Raw genomic sequence first — 22359 nt, forward strand, 5'->3', positions numbered from 1 at the left:
TTACAAAAAAAGATCTTCTGCATACATGTGTCCTCTCATGTATTGTCTTTGTGCCACGTTTGAACAAAATCGGTCCATGCATGTCGATAATTAATGGTTGTGGACATGTGGACTCTCTGCTCACCTTCACTCTTTCATTCCTCTTTACTCCCGCCTCTGGAACAAACTCCCTCACTCTCTTCAATCCCACTCCTCCCTCCAGGTCAGGCTGCTGGTTAATAATACTAGGGATTTACTATTACAGGGCAAACTTGCACAACTAATCCCGTGATCGACCGTTCAGCATTTTCTGACTCCACAATATGTTTACTGGGGAAAGGTGCACCAGATCACTTTGTTAATTTGACATGCACACACACTTACCTGTAATACATCCTCAGAAAGAACCTCTGTCTTCTCAGCTCTGCAAAATAATGAGCAAATTCACCGGATTAGTTCAATTGGAGACAAACATCAGTAAAAGTACAGATTCATCAACGGAATCATCAGTAGACCTCTGGGTACCTTTGACCAATGGAAAAAACAAACTAGCAGCACTATTTAATTCATTTGCACAATCATCAAACCCTCCGATTGAAATTCAGCTTCACATCAGAGTGGTGTGAGAAATCGAGTGAAAACTGATGAATCATTCCATGGCACCTACCTCGCTTTACAAAGCCTCTCCAGGTGACTATCTCGCGGATCGACTTGAATACAATTTATAAAACAACTTTATGAGTAAAATAACTACAAAACATTTCAACTCCAAATCCAAGTGTTTTGGGAGTAAATATCTCTCAACCCCCTGGCCCTGCACCTACAAGACACATTTTTGGTACTTGTCTATCACGTCTATACTCTACTTACACTGTGAGAGATTTATGTTTATCTTGCCAGTGAATGGAAATATTGTTGTGGGAACAGCCATAGGGGCTAAAGGAGGGGCAGCCATATATTCAGTTACAGTTCTGTGAAACCAGCATTCACCCAGGCAACGCAAACAACATACAGGCCCCTAGTTAGTTATTTCATTAGTAATCGTTCAGATAGTGCTCCCATTTTGTGTCGTGGTTATTGGGTCAATATGCGTTATGCACAATTAGTTAGGGTTGCCCCATTTTTTTCACTCCTCTCTTTAGAGCCAAACACGATCACCGTTGAGCTACATTGGTTATGATACCTATAGTCAGATTCACTATGTTAACAAATATAATTTTGTTCAAAATTTTGGGAGATTAGCAGACCTACACATTTTTGGAATCATCAGAGCATCGAGAATCCGAAAATCAATGTTGGCATTTGCACAGACACAGATTTTGGATTTTCAAAATGGCCGCCATAAAATACATATTTTGCGCTATCTCGGCTTCTAGTCAACCTAGAAGCTTAATTAAATATGCTAATCCCATGTTTTCTGGGTCAAGGAATCCAATAAAGGCCTCACAATGGTGCTCAGGATTATAGAAAAGCAACAAACAAAGGTAATTGAAAACCATTGTGTTTATATTTGTGATATAACTGTATTACATAATACATGATATTGCAAGTCCTTTGAAGTTATAGGTATGAGTTTATAAAGCAAGAATGCAGCCTTGTTAGTATCAGATTGAACTACAAGTCCTATACACACGATCTACTAGGTCTATACCGTTCAGGAATATGCTTTTACAGATCTTCATCACTGTCCTGAGTGTCATTTTCGCAAAGGTGTCTACGCAAATGCCAACATTATGTTTTGGATTCCTCATGCTCTGAATATTCCAAAAATGTAGTTTTGCTAATCTCCAAAAATGTTGAACCAAAAACATGGTGAACCTGACGACTAATTTGCATATGCATGCCACAACCCAATTCAAATCATGTGGCAAAACCAAACTGCCACCTCCACCACACTCTTCCTACAGACGCTACAATAACCACAATACACTGAAAAAAATCACTAAAACACATTTTTAACACTTCACATTATTTGAACATTACACAAGCTCGCTGTACACACTCTCCAATGCTCAAACCATAACGACTCAACCACAGTACAAACCACAACGCCGACTCAACCACAGTACAAACCACAACGCCGCCTCAACCAGTTCACCCACCACGCAGCATCCATCAGCACCTCGGCTGCAATCATCACAATCAGAGCAGACTCTCGCCGCAGTCTTCGGAGGAACGAGAACGATAGTGCAATGTGCCGTCAACGGGCACTTCAGACCTGGACGTTCAGATGTCTTGAGCACGAAGACCAAATGTGCGATAATCGGCCACTAGCACGTCATGAATAGCCATGACGCTCCACTTACTTGTACAGCCAATTTGGCTTCCAGCACATGTTCATGCTTGGAAAGCACGGCAAAAGATGCCAGTTCAATGTTACAGCGCTCCGGTGGATGGGCCATCCCAGATGGAATGACGGCAGTTTCACGGCTGAAGGCTCGCGTGGGTGGAGCCGTTCCTGGATAAATCAGGTGTGCACCAATGGGCGCGCCACAAATGCCATTAACCACACCAAAGCTCCGCCTCCACCAAGCAGCTATTTAAGTACTGTGTTCCAGACGTACGAGAGAATCTTTTGGCTTTGACGGTGGAACACTGAGAAAAGCAGGTTTGAGCTGGGGGTGTGGAACAGAGTTTGTGGGACAGAGCGCTGGGCGAGCTAGTGATTCAGGCACCGTGCAGGACGCATTCTTTGGGCCGGGCCAATTATCATGGACACACATTAAGTAATCTCACCTCCGTCTCACGTTAGACAAAGCTGTCTCCTCACACGTGTTCGTTCTCTCTCTTTCTCTCTCCTAATCATCTGCTTTGGACGCAAGAGCTCAACGAAGGCGCTGCCACAAACAATCCTTTTCAGGGCAACCCCACAGATACGCACCTCTTTCCAGTTTCCTCCTCGCACCTCACCCACCCCCACATCTTCAATATGCACCAACCAGTATTCCTCTTTCGACCCCATCCCTCAGCGAATGGCTGCACTGGCTCGTCGGCCCACACATGGTGAGCAAAGAGGCCACAGCAACCTCACCATCCTCATCCTCATTCACATTCTCATCACCTCCTCTCCTCTCCTCTCTCTAACCTTCTGCAGATGATTCTGAATGGGCCCTTGTAATGTGTTTAAAATAGATAAGTGTATAAGCTAAAAAATATCTGTATAACGCTGCTCTTTGTCTGTCCTTTTTGCTGTACAGTACATTAAAATTGCTTGCACATTGCCCCCTTGTACATTTTTGTTTATCTTTTTTTATTTCTTTTACATTAAATTGATTGCTTTGCAACACTAAATTCCTTTAAACTGCACCATCTGCTCCCCCTTGGGCCCACATTTGCATTGTAAATAAACCCCTATTGTTGAACCCTTCTTCTGATCTCTCTGTCCCTGTCCTTTCTTCCATTGGTTCAGCACAGTCCACACGTAGTGTTAGCCTGGGAGGTTTTGATTCCCCAACTAATTGGCTCCAGTCTATATCCGATGTGCATTGGCAGTTTTGCTAGGCTGCATCCAATTAAGACCTGAACATAAGATATGATCAATGCATAATCGAGGGTGCGTTCCCTGGCAAGAAAACTACATGACACCCAGGTAAACAGTAATTAGACGGAGGATCCTGGGCCACGTGGTCAACCAATTAGCATTCGCAGTTGATTCGCAACCCACTGGGATGCAGAGTCATCAGTGCTCAGTGGCCTCAGATCCAGTAGTCCAGGAAGAACCGAAGCAATCCATGAAGGTATCCCATTCAGCTATCGCTGTACCTTAATGGAAGCAATAAGCACCGCCTGCCACACGGTACATTATCTCTGGTATCCACTCATTATATGGTGTCGCCTAGATGCAGTCGGGAGTAACCAATCAGAATAAAATTTTAGTTCTCCAACCTAATGAGTGCACGCAGTGACGTCATCGCCACGTACGTATGCCTTGCCTGCCAAACTCCGGAGGAGCCATCTAGCAGTATGTAAGTTTTAGATCTCATTTCAGATACAATCATAAGTGCCTGCAAAAACTCACAGTTACAAGCCCGAACAGGGCGAAACCAGGTCGGTAACTGTGAGTTTTTGCAGGCACTTATGATTGTATCTGAAATAAGATCTAAAAATTACGTACTGCTAGATGGCTCCTCCAGAGTTTGGCAGGCAAGGCGTACGCACGTGGCGGTGACGTCACTGCGTGTGCTCATTAGGTTGGAGAACTAAAATTATATTCTGATGTGTGTGTGTGTGTATATATATATATATATACATATATAGATATATATATATGCATGAGCGTGTGGTTCTGCATGAGATGATGCGTCACGTGTCGAGTGTTTTAGCAGAATCCAACGTGCCCCGGCCATCATGTACGTGTCCAAACCCTTCCCATTCCAGTACGCGAAACAGTTCCAGAGAGAACGCAGCATGACCCGGCCCTGACCAGGAAGGCATGTATCACTCGCACTCATGCAACCACAACCACAACCACCACTGGCAAACAGCACACGAACAAGCTTTCTTTCTTCCTCGTCTTCCTCTATCTGTCCCCCTACTTGCGAGTGTGAGCACTAAGGTAGTGCGATTCATTTTCATGGTCAGATTTGTGTTCAAAATACACTATAACATTCGATTCAAATACGTTATTTCTCGATTGTGAACCGACGATCATAAACTGACAAGCTCGACGGACGGACAGACATAAACCGATTGCTTAACCCCACATTTTGCTTCGCATGCACGGGGTAATTAAAAATTCGAGTATCCGGATCAGGATCTTCACCAATCTATCCAGATCTTCAAATTTAATCATTTTGTCCTCTTCTCACACTCAACCTGTCTACCAAGTTTCGTCCGATCCATCCATAACTTTTTGAGATATGATTAATGATGCCGAGTCTCCTCAGGCAATGATTGCATTGCCTTTATATGGCTGGTACACACGGGTAAGTGTGTGGTATAGACGGAGTAGGGTGTGGGGCGGGAGGGGGAGGTGGGGGGGGGGGGGGTCCGGTCTCAATATGTCGCCCTGAATGTTCTTCATTTTGACAAGGCTACAGTAATGACATCAATGGCATTTCAGTATACTTGTGACAATGGCAATATAGATGGTACAGTCCATGGTGCAGTGTGTTCATTGGCCACTCCTCTCTGTCTCTGCTGGCAGTTGGGGAATTCACCCTCTTCTGCCTGTGCTGTTGGAGTCGACTGGACTCTCATCCACCAGATGTGCATAGCCATCTGCCATTTAAACCGCTTGGCTGCAGACTGTTACCCTGGTAAGGGGGGCTAACAGGTACTACACCTTGTCCACAGGTGACCTGGGATTATGCAAGTCAGGGGCATCCATCTCCCTGAGGTATCAGAAGGCACCCGTATACCCAACTGCAGCAAGCTGCTCAGATATACTACTTTGAGATATACTGCTCAGGCGACGACAACAACAACAACAACAACAGGCATTTTAAGGCCATTTCCCCTGCAAGAGCGGGGGTTAGCCTTGCGGGCTAGGGTGGTCCACAGATATATGTAATATTTAATACTATTAAAAATCCATGCTCCACAAGGCTGCCCTTGTTCCTATCTATCTATAATTCCAGTAATCTCTGTGTGTATGTTTGTATGTTTGTATGTTTGTATGTTTGTATGTCTGTATGTCTGTGACCGCTGTTTCTCGACAACCACGGGTCCGATATACTTTAAACTTGCCAGGTATATTGCTGGGGACCCAAGGATGTGCCTTTTCAAGGTTTCATATTAATCGGACAAGTAGTTACCGAGCTATGTCCAAAAAACGATTCAACCAATCAGAGAGCAGCGAGCTATCACGTGTGCCGAACGTGGCGAACAGACTCTGCCTCGGACGGCACATTTGAGAGCGTATTCATTTATTTCACGTTGGCAAACTATGTTGCCGCTATGTTGGCGTTAAACGATGTTTTAAAACTAATTAAAACTAATTTGCGATTCTTTCGCTTTCCTGCGCGTTTGTGCATGCTATGGCGATTTCTTTACCAAACTCCGCAAGCCGTTCGCTTTGGCCCAAACCATTTCATGTAAATAGAGGGGGGGGGATTGTCACCGTACTCGCAAGCCGTTCGCTTTGGACCAAACCATTTCATGTAAATAGAGGGGGGGGATATAATTTTAGATATAGATATAGTACGGGCATGCCCTAGTGTTTATAAAGATCATATGAACCAAATATGAGGTCAATTGGAACTTATTTAGAGGTTACTCAAAAAATAACATTTTTTATTTATCCTGTTTTTTTCAGATGGCAGAAACTCGCAGCTCTTCCACAGTTTGGTTGCTGGGCAAGTCTGAAAAGGAAATAATATGTGGGGGACTACCAACCAAAGGACACACATTGCAGAAAATGGTGTACCATCACATACAAGAACACCATACAGTTCGTGAAAGTGCCAAACATAGTGTACAAGCTGTGTGTGCGCATACTGGGAGAAAGCACGAATTCCAGTGCAGAGAGTAGATTCCTGTGAGCGCCAACTTTTGAAGTTGTATGATGCCTACAAACTGGTAAAGAAAAATAGAACCAAGACATTCGAAAACTATAGAGTGAAGGAGCAGATGTTCAAAGATGATCTTCAATCCCTCTTCGATATCTCACCAAATGATGCGCTTCAGAAAATGACGAATGAAGAAGACAAAGCTTTCCTTATCATGCAGCGTGAGGATCCCTCAAGTTCACGTATGGGATCTGTGGACAACACTCTGGCAGAGAAGGAGAACAGAAAGCGTATCAGGCTTGAGAATGAAGATAAAAGAAAGAAGAAACATGCTGCTGAGACTCCAATAGCGATGCAATCTGTTCCATCAACATCGGCTGTGGTTGATGATGATGATGAGTCCGAGACTGAAAGCTCCGATTCAGGGGACAACGAATTCAAACTCCAAAGTCCATCTTCTGCCAAACAGGCAAAAACGGCTCCCATCAAGGTGATCACTCCAGCAATAGTGGCAACTCTGGACAGAGTAAATCTCTCAGATCGGCGTGCTATGTTTGTGGCCAGTGCTTTTGCACAATCTCTTGGTCATACCATTGAAGACAAGTGCAAGCCAACAATAATAAATAATTTGAGTAATTGAAAATAGATAATTATCTATGAATTGATGTATGATGCTAAAAATTCTGTATCTTGTTATTCATTAAAATTTATCAACATTTTGAGCAACCTCTAAATATTGTCCAATCAATCTCACATTTTCACCACAAACTACTTTCTTCAATAGGAATAGGGGCAGGCTTGTGGAGAAATGAATATGCAATCTTCAAATTTTTGGACCGCCCTATTGCAGGCCCCATGACAATCTTCTCCATTTTGCCCTATTTTCTGCATCTCCCCTTATTAACCCCATTGCCCACATTTCTTCTTCCACAACCTTTAGCCAAGTCTTTCTCTGTCTTCCCTGTCCTAGATTTCCTTCTGCATTCATTTCCATCACTCTTCTCAACCAGTCACTTTCATCCTTCCTCAACACATGACCAAACCATCTCAACCTGTTTCTCTTCACATTTCAAGTTTTCTCCTGTTTCTCTTTTTTCATGTTTCTCTTCACAGCATCCATCACAGGCTCTATTCCCATCATCTTTCGCAATTCATCATTTGTCTTCCTCTCTCTCAACGATACTCCGCACATCCACCGAACCATTTGCATTTCCACCCTTTCCAGGTTGCTGCTCTACGTTCATGACCCATGTCTCGCTCCCATAAATCATAACACTTCTCACACATGCAGCATACACCTTTCCCTTCAGCCTCAACGACACTCCCCTCTTCATCAGCACGCCACTCAGTTCCCAAAACTTCTTCCATGCACATCTCACTCTAGCAACCGTTGCCGAGTCTGATCCACCTTCTCCATTCAGCATGTCTCCGAGGTAGCAAAATGTTTTCACTTTTTTCAGACACACACAGACAAACAGACAGAAGTGAAAAGTGGAATTATCGTGTTTGACCAGGTGAGCCAGTTTTCCAGTGGATAAGCCAATATTTCGGATAAACATGTCATGTGTATGTATAACAAAATGTTCGAGGCCAAAAAGCCTAAAAGCCAATTAGAGGCCTACAAAGCTAGAAATTGCAAGTAAATACCATTAGGAAAGTCCATTGTACTTGGACACAGACACTTAAAGGAACCATAGTGACCATGACCATTGACCAAGCCACAAACCCTGAGCCACAACTTCCAAGTCGGAGCTGTGCCTGAGGACCGATAAAAAAAAATAAAAAATTGAGTTGGTGGGCATCATTTTACCCCCATCAATTGTATCAGCAATTTGTGAGAGGGAGTTCTCTGTCGTTAAGCCCATCAAGTCTGAGCCAAGATCTTTCCTGACAACTGAAATCATGAATCACTCCTTGTCATGTACATCAATGGTTCGATCGAGTCTCAAATCCAATGATACAAAACCAGCAATGCACATGTGCTGGGCATGGGGACAACGATCACGTGATGCAGAATTAATCTTCAATGCCAATCTGCCAGATGGAGACAAGCTCTTCACCTTCTCATGGAATGCTCTTTAATTTGACAAGACTGCAGTAATGACAACATCAATGGCATTTCAGTAGACTTGTGACAATGGCAGTATAGATGGTACATTCCATGGTGCAGTGAGTTCATTGGTTGAGCTCTTTTGGAAACAGCATAAAACATTACTTTTTGCATTGTAAAAGCACTTCTTGTATTCGTTAACATCTACATGGATTCAGACCACTCACTCGACCTTGGACTTGCTGCATCTACTCTCCCAAAAATAGAGGGAGGCTGCCAATGTCAGACATGAGATCAGGGCCGTCGCTCTGGACATATCTTGACCTTTCAATACAGTCTGGCCTTGCTCTCCAAACTCTCCACCTATGGTATCCAAGGCAAACTCCACATGAACATTGTGCATGGCTCACTGACTTCTACTCTCCTAGCCAATGAGTGGCTCTCAATATAATCCTTTAATCTCCTCTCCCTGTCAAGGTTGGAGTGCCCCAAGGCAATGCCCAGTCCTATTCCCAATCTTCATAAATGATCGCCCTGAATCTCTGGAAAATCCCCTTTATCCATTTGCTGGTGACATCCGTCATCCTTCTGACAGACAGCAGCCTCTTCACACTCTTCAGACATTAAAAAAAAAATCACAACATGGTCAAACACTTGGAATATGTCTATCAATCCTGACAAATCTAACACACTCACTATCTCTCTGAAAGGACAGTCTGCAAACCCTCGCAACCCTCTCAAAGAGGTTCAGTTACTCAAACTCCTGGGTCTCACTTTCACCCATGATCTCTCTTTGGCAAGCCACATTTCAAAGTTGGCCCCCAAAGCCAGACGCCGACTGGGCATCCTCCACTGTGCAAAGACCTTCCTTGGCACGCCTAAGCTCCTATTCACCTACAAAGCTTTCACCTGCAGATTGATGGAGTACTGCTCTCCCCTTTGGGCTGGCTCCCCTGCTTAACTCCGTGGAAACCAAGGTCTTCAAGATCATTGGAATATCTTGCGGTGAAGCAGAGTCCCATCACTATCACTAGGCCATCACAGGGTTGGCGGTGTCTTCTTCCTCCTTATCTATGGTCTTGCACCGTCTGCCCTTTCAATGCTTTGTCCCCCCCCCCCCCCCCCCAAGTAATCTGTCGGACGCACATGGTCCACCAGCAACCCTTTTCCAGTAAAACTCCTAAAATCCAGAATCAATGCACACCTCCACTAATTTGCTCCTTTTCCCATCTGTGAAAGCAACTTCCATACTCTCTTCAATCTCATTTTTCCCTTCAGGTCTTCAAGACAGCTGTTCACAATAAACTCAAATCATGCCCCAAATTTTGCTTATTTGTGCATCTTGTCCATCCCTTGCATTCTTCCCTACCTCTCATTGCTACCACCATCGCTTGTGTTTGTCCGTTTGTCAATTTTTTTTCCCCCGCCCTGCTGTTGGCAATTCCCCTTCTGCTATTCCTTTTATGTTGCGTCCTGATCTGTCCCGTGTTCCAGCTCTTCCACAAGATTTGTCGATGGATAATGTTGACGATAAAAAACTAAGTCAAACCAAAAAAAAGACACCTTAATAAGAGCATCTCCATGTGAAGAGCAGAAATCACAATGGAGTAGTATCACTGGGTAGTCCATACCCCTGCAGTACAATACGCTTTTATTCCTCAGTGGTAACAAGGAAAATGGTTTGGACAGATTGGCACACTTTTGTTTTCTCATCCTTGCCAAAAACAGGACCGTTAATTGTAAGGGAAAACACTGGTGGTGCAAAAGCTTACTGCAAAGGCGGTTCAGATTTTTATTGTGCTGCCAATGGGGTTACGTAACAAAACATTCTGAATCAATTGAGGGAAATATTACAACAAGGCCATCACTCATTTGGGCTTTATTTAAACAGATCAGACTGAAGTTACTGTACCTGACAAAGTGCTTAAGATCGAAAAGAAGAATTGCATCAGGAAACCAAAAACGCTCTCAAATGTAGGCACAGGAGGCCATTTGGCCCGCTACGACTGTAGCATATACCCACCCGAGCAAGCCAACTACCACCAAACGTCGTCCAACAGGGCATCGTGCAAATCCAAATAGGTCAGTCCACTCAACCCTACAATAAATTGGGAATTTTGCCGGAATACACGCACAAAAAGGCTATTTTTGAAAGGCTTGCATGTGAAGCACCAGGGTAAATCGATTATAGCTCGTCCGAAATAAAAACCCCCGACTTGACAGCTCACAGGCATGTACATTGTGCTCCCTCTGAGCTATCCTGCCAACCAACCTGCTCATTCTACTGATAACCCAAATCTTCCTAACACGTTTTAATATCATGTGCTAGCAAAAGTACCTGGTGTTGCCAAGCAATGCAGAGTTGCTTTGTGATGGGAATATAAAGAGGAGGGGGGGGGGGGAGGGAGGAACAAGGGAGAAGTTTAAGGGGAGGGGAGGAGAGCAGAGGAGAGAGGAGGGGTTAGGGGTAGTGGGAGCGGAAACGGGGAGGGGGAACAGAAACGGGAAGGGAGATCTGAGGGGAGGAGAGGGGGGAAGGATAGGGAGAGGGGGAGGGGGAGAGGAGGAAGAAAATGGGGAAGGGAGCATAGGAGAGTGGAAGGGGAGTGGAATGGGAAGGAGAGGTGAAGGGAAAGATGGGAGGGAGAGGGTGGGGTATAAGGTAAGGGGAATGGGGAGGGGAGTAATGGGGATGGGAATGGGGAGGGGAGTGGAAGGGAGAGAGGAAGGGATTGGGAGGGGAAGTGGAGGAAAGGAGGGTCCTCCTTATGCCGGTCACTCACACGGAACTCACTGCCCTCCTTACACCATTCACACTCAGAATATCTCACAGCCCATCTTAAACCGTTCACTCACATGGAACGTCTCACGGCCTTTCTTTACACTGTTCACTCACAAATAATATCTCACGGCCGTCCTTATGCCTACCACTCACTCGCAACAACTCACGGCCTTCTTCACACTGTTAATGCACACAGAACATCACACAACACTCACTCGCACAATTCACTCCACACTTTTCTTGATCACTCCCTCATCATGCTATTTTAGTGAGAATAGATCAGATTACCAAATTTGGACCATGTCCAGACAGCCATTTTTGGTTGGAAAAAAAGAAACTGCACAAAAACATTTTATTCATCCATTTTTAACAATTTGGACTAGTCAGGATCTTAGGCCAAGAGCAAATCCCATATATATATATATATATATATATATATATATATATATATATATATATATATATATATATATATATATATATATATATATATATATACAGTGAAACCTTGACTTACGAGTTTAATTCGTTCTGTGACCGAGCTCGTAACTCAATTTGCTCGTTTCTCAAATTAAATTTCCCCATTAAAATGAATTGAAATGCTATTAATCCGTTCCAGCCCGCCAAAAACCACACCAATTTTTTTTGAAATATACAGTATATATAAAAATATCTCGCGCTTTATATTTCACCTGTATGCAGCATACAAGTTGGCAGGATGGCCTGGACTGGAGGTACGCACACTTGACTCTAAACTGTCCAGCCTGGGTTTGAATCCCGACCCAGCTATAACCTGTCATGGGTGAATCACAGGCAGGGTGATTCATCAATGTGTGTACCGCAAAACTGGGCGCCCCGGTTGCGTCCCATTAGTTGTTGGATGTTAAGGATCTCACCGTGTTTTCCACAAAGAGAAGGCGAGCTATCGCCGGCACTCTGAACAAGTTGTGGCCTGGCATGCTCTTCTCCTCTGCCGTTATATACGTCCTCCTCGGCATCTTTTTCCAGAAGAGCCCTGTCTCGTCACAGTTGAAGATTTGCTGGGGGATGTATCGTTCGGCTTCTATCAGTTCGGCAAAAGTTATAATAAAATCTTCAGCTGCCTTCACAGCCGAGCTTGCTGCCTCACCATGCCTGACGACGGAGTGAATGCCGGTCCTCTTCTTAAAATAATCAAACCATCCCCGACTGGCTTTGAATGACTCTTCCGATGCCTTGTCCGTTGATGTTCCCGCCGTCTGCTGCACCAAATCCCCGTAAATGTCTCGTGCCTTCTCACTGATGATGCTCTCGGTCACGGTATCTCCTGCGAGCTGCTTCTCCGTCAACCACACAAACAACAACTTCTCCATCTCTTCATGGATAGAGGTCCGGAGCTTTGAAATAATCGTAACGCCCTTGGCTGGCGTTATAGCCTTTATCGACTCCTTCTGATTCAAAATCGTACATATCGTAGAAGTACTACGATCGTACTGCCTCGCCAAGTCGACAACACGCACACCTCGCTCATGTTTTTCGACGATTGCGTGTTTTATATCCAAGCACATCATCCTCTTCTTCTTCTCAGCCCTTGGCACTCAATTTCTTAGGACCCATGGTTAAAACTAAGAAATTTTCCAAAATAACCAAAATGCGAAAACAAAGCAGCAGCGATATACGGCAGAGATGCTTGCACGGCAAGATAACCACGTGACCGGAACCCACCTGGTGGTGGGTGGCGTAAGCTCGTAACTCAGATCTCGGCTCGCATCTCAAAGCAAAAAACCGCCCGAGCGACGGCTCGTATCTCGGAAAACTCGTAAGTTGGTGCACTCGTAAGTCAAGGTTTCACTGTATATATATATATATATTGTAACGAATGTGGAAACGTTACAATGTGAACGTTACAAAAGTATGGTAACACCCTGTTAATGTAAATAATGGTCGCAGCCGTCCTCCTAGTTAATTCCATGAAACTTACACGCAGGTCACGATATATCTTTTAAATAGTGTATTTCCTTATTCCATGTAGGCTAAATATGTGTTTCCCACTAGATTGACTTTGCATTGTATCAAACAAAATAAGCGTAGGCCCTTCCAATTTCCCCAAACATCTCCGCTCTCCAAAGTTCCTTTCAAAAGGGGAGTTGTTTTCAATCCCGCAGGCCACCATTGCCCATGTGCTTTGAGTCGGAGAAGAAAGGCGTGTCTCCACCTCGTCATAAGAGGGAAGGAGTGAACCAGCCCTAACAGCCAATCAGCAACGCGGTGGGCGACCCGGTAGGCGTGCCCTCGGACCCGGCGGCTTGATTTCGCCCGAGGTGATAAAAGCGACTGTAAGGGACTGCTTTTCGAGATGACCTGGGAGATGAGCAAAGAGGCTGCACCAAGAGGAGCGGTGAGATGCGAAACGCTCCAAGCCAAAGAGGAGAGGTACTCGGCAAGGAAACCAGCTTTGGAGGGACGCGCTGAAAGGAGGGAGACGGCTCCACCACAAGAAGAGGAGCAGGTGTGCCGAACCAGCGCGTGACGTCTACCGCAGCGGATACGCGACGGAGGGTTTTCCCGCCAAAACCGCGAGGAATTGCGAGCTGCTGCCTCCCGACTTTGCCTCCCTCTCAAGCAATCCACCTCAAGCCCTACCTGCCTGCAATATCCCCTGTGTAAGTGTGAACGTCCTGTCCTGCTCGTTGTCTTGGGGTTAAGTAAAAAATGAATAGTGTAAGTTAACGATTCGCTGTGTTACTGCTTCTTCCATCCATTGCTTGTGTGTGTATAATAAATCTGTTCTTCCTCCGTATTCTTCTTCTTCTTCTTTTTCATTCTCTTTCGGTCGCTTTAGAGGTTTCCCGATTGAATATCTGTGGGGCGATCTGGTCAACGTCGGGTGGAATCGGGTTCTAATCGGGGAGTAACTGTTCGGACGCGGTTAAATACACCACCGCTCGGTCAATATAACATCTAAAGCCGCGTCTGTAACAATTGGTGTCGAGGAGTTGGATTCGGACCTGGGACTAAATTTGTTAGGCCCAAATTTTGGAACACCAATTGTACTATTAGAGTAACAATTGGTGTCGAGGAGGGAGATCGGACCCGAAATCGGACCCGAAGCGCGCTTAACGCGCTCAAAATTACAAGCTGCCGAAATTTATTTTGTTTTATAAAGCAAAACCCGAATTTTGAGATCGCGCCATGGACAATCAAGGCGATCGGATGTCGGTGGGAGAGATAGACAGGGTGGAATCGACCCAGGACCTCGGGGAAATGTATGTGGAGGAAAGGGAGGAGGAGAAAAATGGCAATGTGGTTGCGGAGGTTTCAGACGCACAAAATGGCGCTCTCGCGCACGAGGTTGAGGGGGCCACGGCCGCGGAACCAATGAGCGCGACCCAAATGCAAGCCTTCATGACCCAATTCATGGTGGAAATGCAGAAAAAAAACGATAGTGAGAAAATGGAAAGCAGAAAAATGGGGGCCCTTATGGACAGGCTAGAAGCCAAAATGGGGGTAATGGGGGGCGAAATGGGGGGCAAAATGGGAGAAATGGGGGAACGGCTAGAAGCTAAATTTGAGGGGTTAGACAAGAAATTTGGGAAGTTAGACAATAATTTTGAGGGGTTAGACAACGGGATAAAAGAGGTGAAAAATGGGTTAATGGGGTTAGAGAATAGGATGGAGGACAAATTGCGGGAAATAGGGGAACAATCTGCCAGGGAAATCAAACAAATGGGAGAGCAGATAGAGGAGGTGAAAATCAGGGTAGAAACCAAACTGGATGCTCAGAGGGATGAATTGGGACAGATGAGGGTGGCATCTACAAAAGAGATGGAGGAAATACGACGAGGGGTAAGTGAGGAGGTTTCGGGGCTACGCGAGGAGGTAAAGCGAGGTGAGAAGCGTATGGAGAAAGAGGTGAGAAATAATACGGCTAAGTTACAAGGGGGAATAGAAGATCTGACGAAGGGAGTAGAACAGCTGACAGTCGGACAAAGGGAACTAGCGGACCAAGTGGAAAAGAACACTGCAATCATCGGGGGTTTAAAAGCGACACAAAAGGACATTAAAAACGAATTAATAGCGACACAGAAGCAATGTCAGATGGTACGTGAGGAACTGACAATGAGGGTGGACGAGATGACAGAGATAATGGAGACAAAGGACCGGCAGGTGAGGATGCACATAGAGACGGTCACGGTAGCCTTAGAGGACGAACTTGAGGAGACGCACCGAGAAATAAAAGAGGTTAAACAAAAATTAGAGAAAGTGGAAGAAGAGGTGAGTGAAATTAAGAAGAGACGGACAGAAACTAAAAGAGAAATCCAGGAGGAGGTGATGGAATATGTGCAAGGTCGGTGCTCAACTCATAATGTGATGCTCACTAACCAAATAAAAAGTTTGCAGGTGGCAAAGGAGGTGCGGAGACGATGTACGGAGGTGAGTGGCAATGTATATGATGTGAGGAAAGCTTCAGTCGGCTTGGGGATTGGTTTGGATCCGGGTGTTCATGAGAGGCCGTTGGTGAAGTGTGCGACAGGTCAGGTGTGCGAAAAAAGAGGTGTGCGAGAATGTCCGACCATGGGGTGTGTGAGGAAAAAGTGCACGCCGAGGAGTGAGTGTGCCGTCAAGAGTGAGTTGGTCGAAGCGCGTGTGCGAGGGGGTACATGGAAGCGCGGTGTGGTGAGTGTTACAGAGGAAGTAACGAAAAAGTGTGCGCAAGAGGATGCGCGAGAAATGTGTGTAACGGACGGGTGCATGGGGAAAGCGCATGCTGTCAAGAGTAAGGGAGAATGCATGCCTGTGGTGAGTGTTACAGAGGGTGTAACGGGACAATGTGCGGAAGAGTGTGCGCGAGAAAGGTGTGTAACGGACAGGTGCATGAGGAAAGAGTGCGCTGTCGAGAGTAAGGGTGAGTGCGTTGTCAAGAGTAGTGGTGAGAGTAGTGAGAGTGACAAGGAGCGTGAGTTGGTTGTGACAGGTGAGCGAGGATGTACACCTGGAATGGAAGGATGCACACCTGGAATGGTAGAGCGTGAGTGGGAATGCACGCTGGAATTGGTCGTGAGGCACGTGGTGGGGTGTGCGAGTGAAAGCACACCTGTGATGGTCACAGAGGAGGTGACCGAGGAAGGGGCGCGAAGAGGTGTGTTGGTGAGGTGTGCGAGCGACGAATGTGTGCCAAGGTGTTCGGTGGTCAGGTGTGTGACCAAGGCTGTGAGCGGAATGAGTGTACCGAGGTGTGTAAGGAAAGGTACGAGGAGAATGGGAACAGCTGCATGTATGAGCAAGAAAGGGGTAGCGTATGCTTGTAAGAATCCAGGTGAAGCGTCGACGGTAACCGGGTTAGAGGTTAGAACGACTTATAGCCGAATCGGGCCCTCGGTGCGCGTCGGGCAGCTTCGCGTGCCGCGAGGACCAGCGGGGATCCGAACCACGGCGGTTTCGAAAGAACCGCCGTACGCGATCCACGCTGTGCCTCGCTTGGAGCGGCCGCGTCCGAGCTCCACTAGGCGGAGCGGGCAGCTGGATAGGAAGGGTCGTTATGGCGACCACGTTTTGTTGAGACGTGCCGGCAGGTCGAGATCGGGACATTGGATGGCTCCACGCCGAGGTGGTGCGTGGGATCTCGGCCCGGGTAAGCCCCCGCCCCTGCCCCGAATGCGGGACGCATCCAGCCGCCGGCACAAAAGAATCCGCGTTTATTGCTCGGCTGTACGAAGCCGGGCTGTAGACGTGAATTGGCGCACCGAGAGGATGTAATAAGTAGACGGGTGATGGTGATAGTGATAGTGATTTAAAACGAAATTTAGAAAAGTGAGTAGAATTGGCAGTAAATGGAAAATTTTTGAATTGGTTGGAATTTGGACGAGCAAAATTGATAGTGGAGAGACCCCCGATGTGGTGGGATGGCAAATCCACCATCCCTCACAGGTGGGGGCAAATGCGCAATAGTTTATGGGGTGGCTATGACAACCGAGCCAGGGAGGGCTTGGATAATTGTAGGGATCTAGCGAAGATGACATTAGGTAACGTTAAGTTTAGTTAGTGACTGATACCTGTAGTGGGGACGCAGGTAGATTAGTGTGGATTATAATGACGTGGGAGCGCAATAGTTTAAAGGGACGACTGGGAAGCGCAAGTTTCAGAGGGGAGTAGTTAGCTGAGATGATGCCGTGTGTGTGAGGATTGAACAGGTGAGAATGGAACAGGTGTGATTGCACAGGTGTGCAACTGAACAGGTGTGTGGAGCAGTGTATGAGGGAGTAGTGGTGATTGCGTGTTGTGTTGACCAAATGGTCCAGGAAGAAAGGAGGGTGCAGGTGGCACCAGGTGTGAGGGCACAGGTGTGCAACAACAGGTGTATGTGGCTGTGTGGAATAAATGGTAGTGTGGAATATCTGGAGTATTGGAATGGATGGTCGTGGAGTGAGAATGGTGGAAATTGTGGAGTGGAGTGGATGGTGCGAAGGTGTGAATGGGGGAAGAGTGGACCCCCATCACGGATACCCGGGGCGGGTAGTGTAAGTGTTAGGTAGAGGGTACAGGTAAATTGTGGTTGGATATTGGCATCTGTGGTGCGGGTGACAGAATGGTATTTGGATGGGTGCATTAGTGTTGTGGAAATGGCTGGGCGTGTAGCCTGTTAGTGTGTGTAGTTGGTTTGGGCACTCCACCACTGTAAGGATGTCGGCCAGGTGAGGCCGCAGGTGGGCTCTGGGAGCCGGTAGTAGTTGTGGTGGATGGGGCCCGAGGATCCGGAGGACGGATCCGGGTAGCCCAGTGCCAGAGGGCACCAAGTGGGGTGACAGAGACAGGAGGGGCCTGCCCCAGTTAGATAGGTTAGGGTGAGGAGCTAGGTAAGCTCGGGTGGCAACTACAGTGGTGGAGGTGTGCAGGTGGGTAGACCTGTTGGGAGAGCTAGACGTCGCAGCCCAGAAATTGTGCGAGAGCACCGGGAGATGAATCGGGGGAGTGAGACCCCAAATTGAGAGGCACCACATTTTGGTCAATGGGAATTGGTTTTTAGAACCCATAGTGTAAGTTGGCCAATGGATTGGCAGGGAGAGACCCCGGGTAGTGTAAAGTGTGTTAAAGTCATTTAGAGGATAGTTAGGATGAAGGATCTCCTCGCACCATCTGCATCCACTCACCTGAGGTGACAGGTACTCCACACCATGCCATGTTTTGATTATTTTTTATGATGCAAATGTTTGGATTGTGAGACGCATCATGACGTGGGTGTGACATTGTGCGTAATTCCATCTCTCCCTCCTTATGAGGATTGATGATGAATTGGTGATGGCAAATTTTGAAGTAGAGGGATTGTGGTGACGAATTTGGTATAGGGGAAATATGGGGAAGACGTGACAGTAGTGACGAATTGGTAATGTGTAGATTTTGTACATATGGGGTAAGGGCAAGGGCAAGGGTAGGGTAGGTGACAGGGGGGTGACGTACGGTAGGGACGAGCTTTCTCACTTCGCCCTCCGTACGCATTTCACCTTGCATTGCCTTATTGACGTGTACCCTTGTGACCTTACCCCTCGCTCAATTGTCTTTCTTTTGTCTCCCACATGACCTGTGCGCCATTGGGTGCCGAGGGGAGCGTGCGTGAGGTGGCCATTGTGCGCCCGAGATTCCCAGAACCAGCATGCATTGCGTTGATGTACCACTTTATGGACCGCTGTTCTGCGGCCAAGTACCACTTGATGGCCCCCAGGTTCTGGGGCAGGGCACCTCTGTTGGAGACCGGCCATAGTGGCCAGGGAATCTTGCTTGCGGACCTCGGTAAGGTGGCACCTATGCCAAACAGGTGGACCACCCTTAGTTGGCCCCTGAGGCCCTAAATAAAAACGAACACAGGTTGTGCTTTTTATTATGTCCAAATAGGCCGCATGAAGCCAGAAGACGTCGGGAAGAACATCGGCCCAGCGGAGAAAGTGAAGACCACCACCAGTTGTTTTGTTGTGTTTATTAAGAACCATGGTGACTGCGCACCGAGTGGTGTTTTTGGTGCTTTTGGTGCTTTGTGGTGTTTTTGGTGCTTTTGGGTGCTTTGGTGGTACTGGTACTGGTGCATCGATGCAATGCGTGCTGTCTCCTCCCTCCCAACAGGAATTTCTTTCTCTTGTTCCCTAAAAAAAAAAAAAAAAAAAAAAAAAAACACAGGTCCTGGGTTGCGTTGTAAATAAGAAATCACGTCATTGTAAATAATGCTCCCCACCGTAAATGTATAGTTTGAGAATAATTCCGTAATTCGGTTAGCTGTGGGCTTGAGTCTGTTAGACAGGGTGCAATGCAATAGGGGGACATACTTATTTGTGTTTTAAAATTGTCACACTCAGGGTCAGGTTAATTGTAGAGGGAATTACACCTACGTGTCACACTAAGTTAAAGTTTAGTAGGCCCGAGCACGGGCCTGAAGAAAGGAGGGTGCAGTGTAACGATTTTGAGAAGTGTGTAACGAATTTGAGAAGTGTAACGGTTTTTGAGAAGTGTAACAATTTTGGAGGAAGTGTAACGAATGTGAAAACGTTACAAGGTGAACGTTACAAAAGTATGGTAACACCCTGTTAATGTAAATAATGGTCGCAGCCGTCCTCCTAGTTAATTCCATGAAACTTACACGCAGGTCACGATATATCTTTTAAATAGTGTATTTCCTTATTCCATGTAGGCTAACTATGTGTTTCCCACTAAATTGACTTTGCATTGTATCAAACAAAATAAGCGTAGGCCCTTCCAATTTCCCCAAACATCTCCGCTCTCCAAAGTTCCTTTCAAAAGGGGAGTTGTTTTCAATCCCGCAGGCCGCCATTGCCCATGTGCTTTGAGTCGGAGAAGAAAGGCGTGTCTCCACCTCGTCATAAGAGGGAAGGAGTGAACCAGCCCTAACAGCCAATCAGCACCGCGGTGAGCGACCCGGTAGGCGTGCCCTCGGAGCCGGCGGCTTGATTTCGCCCGAGGTGATAAAAGCGACTGTAAGGGACTGCTTTTCGAGATGACCTGGGAGATGAGCAAAGAGGCTGCACCAAGAGGAGCGGTGAGATGCGAAACGCTCCAAGCCAAAGAGGAGAGGTACTCGGCAAGGAAACCAGCTTTGGAGGGACGCGCTGAAAGGAGGGAGACGGCTCCACCACAAGAAGAGGAGCAGGTGTGCCGAACCAGCGCGTGACGTCTACCGCAGCGGATACGCGACGGAGGGTTTTCCCGCCAAAACCGCGAGGAATTGCGAGCTGCTGCCTCCCGACTTTGCCTCCCTCTCAAGCAATCCACCTCAAGCCCTACCTGCCTGCAATATCCCCTGTGTAAGTGTGAACGTCCTGTCCTGCTCGTTGTCTTGGGGTTAAGTAAAAAATGAATAGTGTAAGTTAACGATTCGCTGTGTTACTGCTTCTTCCATCCATTGCTTGTGTGTGTATAATAAATCTGTTCTTCCTCCGTATTCTTCTTCTTCTTCTTTTTCATTCTCTTTCGGTCGCTTTAGAGGTTTCCCGATTGAATATCTGTGGGGCGATCTGGTCAACGTCGGGTGGAATCGGGTTCTAATCGGGGAGTAACTGTTCGGACGCGGTTAAATACACCACCGCTCGGTCAATATAACATCTAAAGCCGCGTCTGTAACAATATATATATATATATATATATATATATACATATATATATATATATATATATATATATATATATGTGTGTGTGTGTCCAAGGCTTGGAAGGGCTTGTGGACATATTAAGTGCATGACAAATCGAGAGATACAAATATACTCTTACATTTGATATCCATTGACAATAAATGTTTATTTAAGCATTTTTATGTTTGGGAAATGGTCTTGACATGAGGTACATGCATTGACATTTCAGTAAATGAAGCCATGGATCCCCAGTCCAAATTGATATTGCCCGACATTCCATATATAAATGTCTCAACGTATATCCATGATGTTTACATGACAAACCATAGAGTTGGCAAGAGATATCATGGCACAAAGCACGAGCTATACATTTGTTCTTCTGCGAGATGGAAATGAGCACGCATCCATCAGAAACCCTTACGATACATTCACATCGTGGATAACTGTGGTGGGCCCATTTAGCATTCACAATCATAGACCATTGCCCATGATGCTGGGTTTCCTTAGTTCATATGCAATATGCAGCGTTATGTTGTGTCCATTCGTCTGTATACTTGAGTGTAGTACTTGAAACAGATATAAAAACACTGACATCTCCTCATGTTCTTGTCCAGCATGTGATGTGCACAAGTTCCACTATGAGTCTCAACACCTCTTTCTCTCCGTTTCTCTGGGTGTTTTTTTCTCTCTCTCTCTATCCAGGCACCAGCCTCATGATCGAACAAGACATAAACTAGAACGGCACCAAGTAGAGAGCATATCTCCACCAGGTGAACAGTTTACGTTTTGTATCCTAAAGTGGACCAGAAAATCACAATACAGAATCACATTTAATCAAAATTATCCATCCACAACTTTTTGAGATATCCTGCTATGTATCGTTTTTGCCCCTATATCCCAATGGTGAAGAATCACATTAAAAAAAAAAATCCTTCAAGCCAGATCCAGATTTTCACCAAAATTGAATCGATTCTTCCTTGTGTGTCTCTGTCTCTGTCTCTCTCTCTCTCCCACCCCCTGCTGGCCGTTCGTGTTTTGGGCGTGGCAAGATGGCGGATGTGCAGTTCGGGGAGGTGTGAGTTGCTCTGGCTGTCGAGTTTTCCGGCTGTTTTCCCTCATTCTTCCAACCTTTCCCTCGCCCCCACGACCCCCCCCCCCACCCCCACACCCCCGTTGTTCTCACATCATTATTTCGTGTTTCCTCCCCTGTGTTCGAACCTTTCCCCTGTATTATCTTTTCCCCCCCTTCCCTTCTTTGAGACGAGAGAGAGAGAGACAGAGCGCATGCGGTGGGTGATGGTAAGTGAGTTCGTTGCTTTCCATTGCATCCGCATGTTCTTATCGCTTCGTGTAAAGTGACGAGAACTGTTCTTTTGAATTAATTACTTTCTCACTTTGCCGTCGCTATACTTATCACGGCCCTAGGCCGGCATCACGAATGTCCGTTCTCGCAGGACCGCGTTCGGATCGTTAAGCAGGAAGCATTGTCTC

General features: G+C 46.3%; 2 protein-coding genes across 5 annotated transcripts in view; one reads left to right on the plus strand and one right to left on the minus strand.

The window, feature by feature from the left end:
• The window catches only part of LOC137433778 (rho GTPase-activating protein 44), a 171131-nt gene that overhangs the window by 92498 nt on the left and 56274 nt on the right, over nt 1–22359 (minus strand). For all 4 annotated transcript variants that reach the window (XM_068126089.2, XM_068126090.2, XM_068126088.2 and 1 more), the window contains exon 2: nt 364–403. In XM_068126089.2, the coding sequence (XP_067982190.1) occupies nt 364–403 (40 nt within the window). The remainder of the gene's footprint in view (nt 1–363; nt 404–22359) is intronic.
• Nucleotides 1–22359, plus strand: part of LCMT1 (leucine carboxyl methyltransferase 1) — a 272789-nt gene that overhangs the window by 67200 nt on the left and 183230 nt on the right. The window lies entirely within an intron of this gene.

The sequence above is a fragment of the Myxine glutinosa genome, chromosome 10 (genome assembly GCF_964187855.1).
Source record: "Myxine glutinosa chromosome 10, kmMyxGlut1.1, whole genome shotgun sequence".
Classification (NCBI taxonomy): Eukaryota; Metazoa; Chordata; class Myxini; order Myxiniformes; family Myxinidae; genus Myxine; species Myxine glutinosa.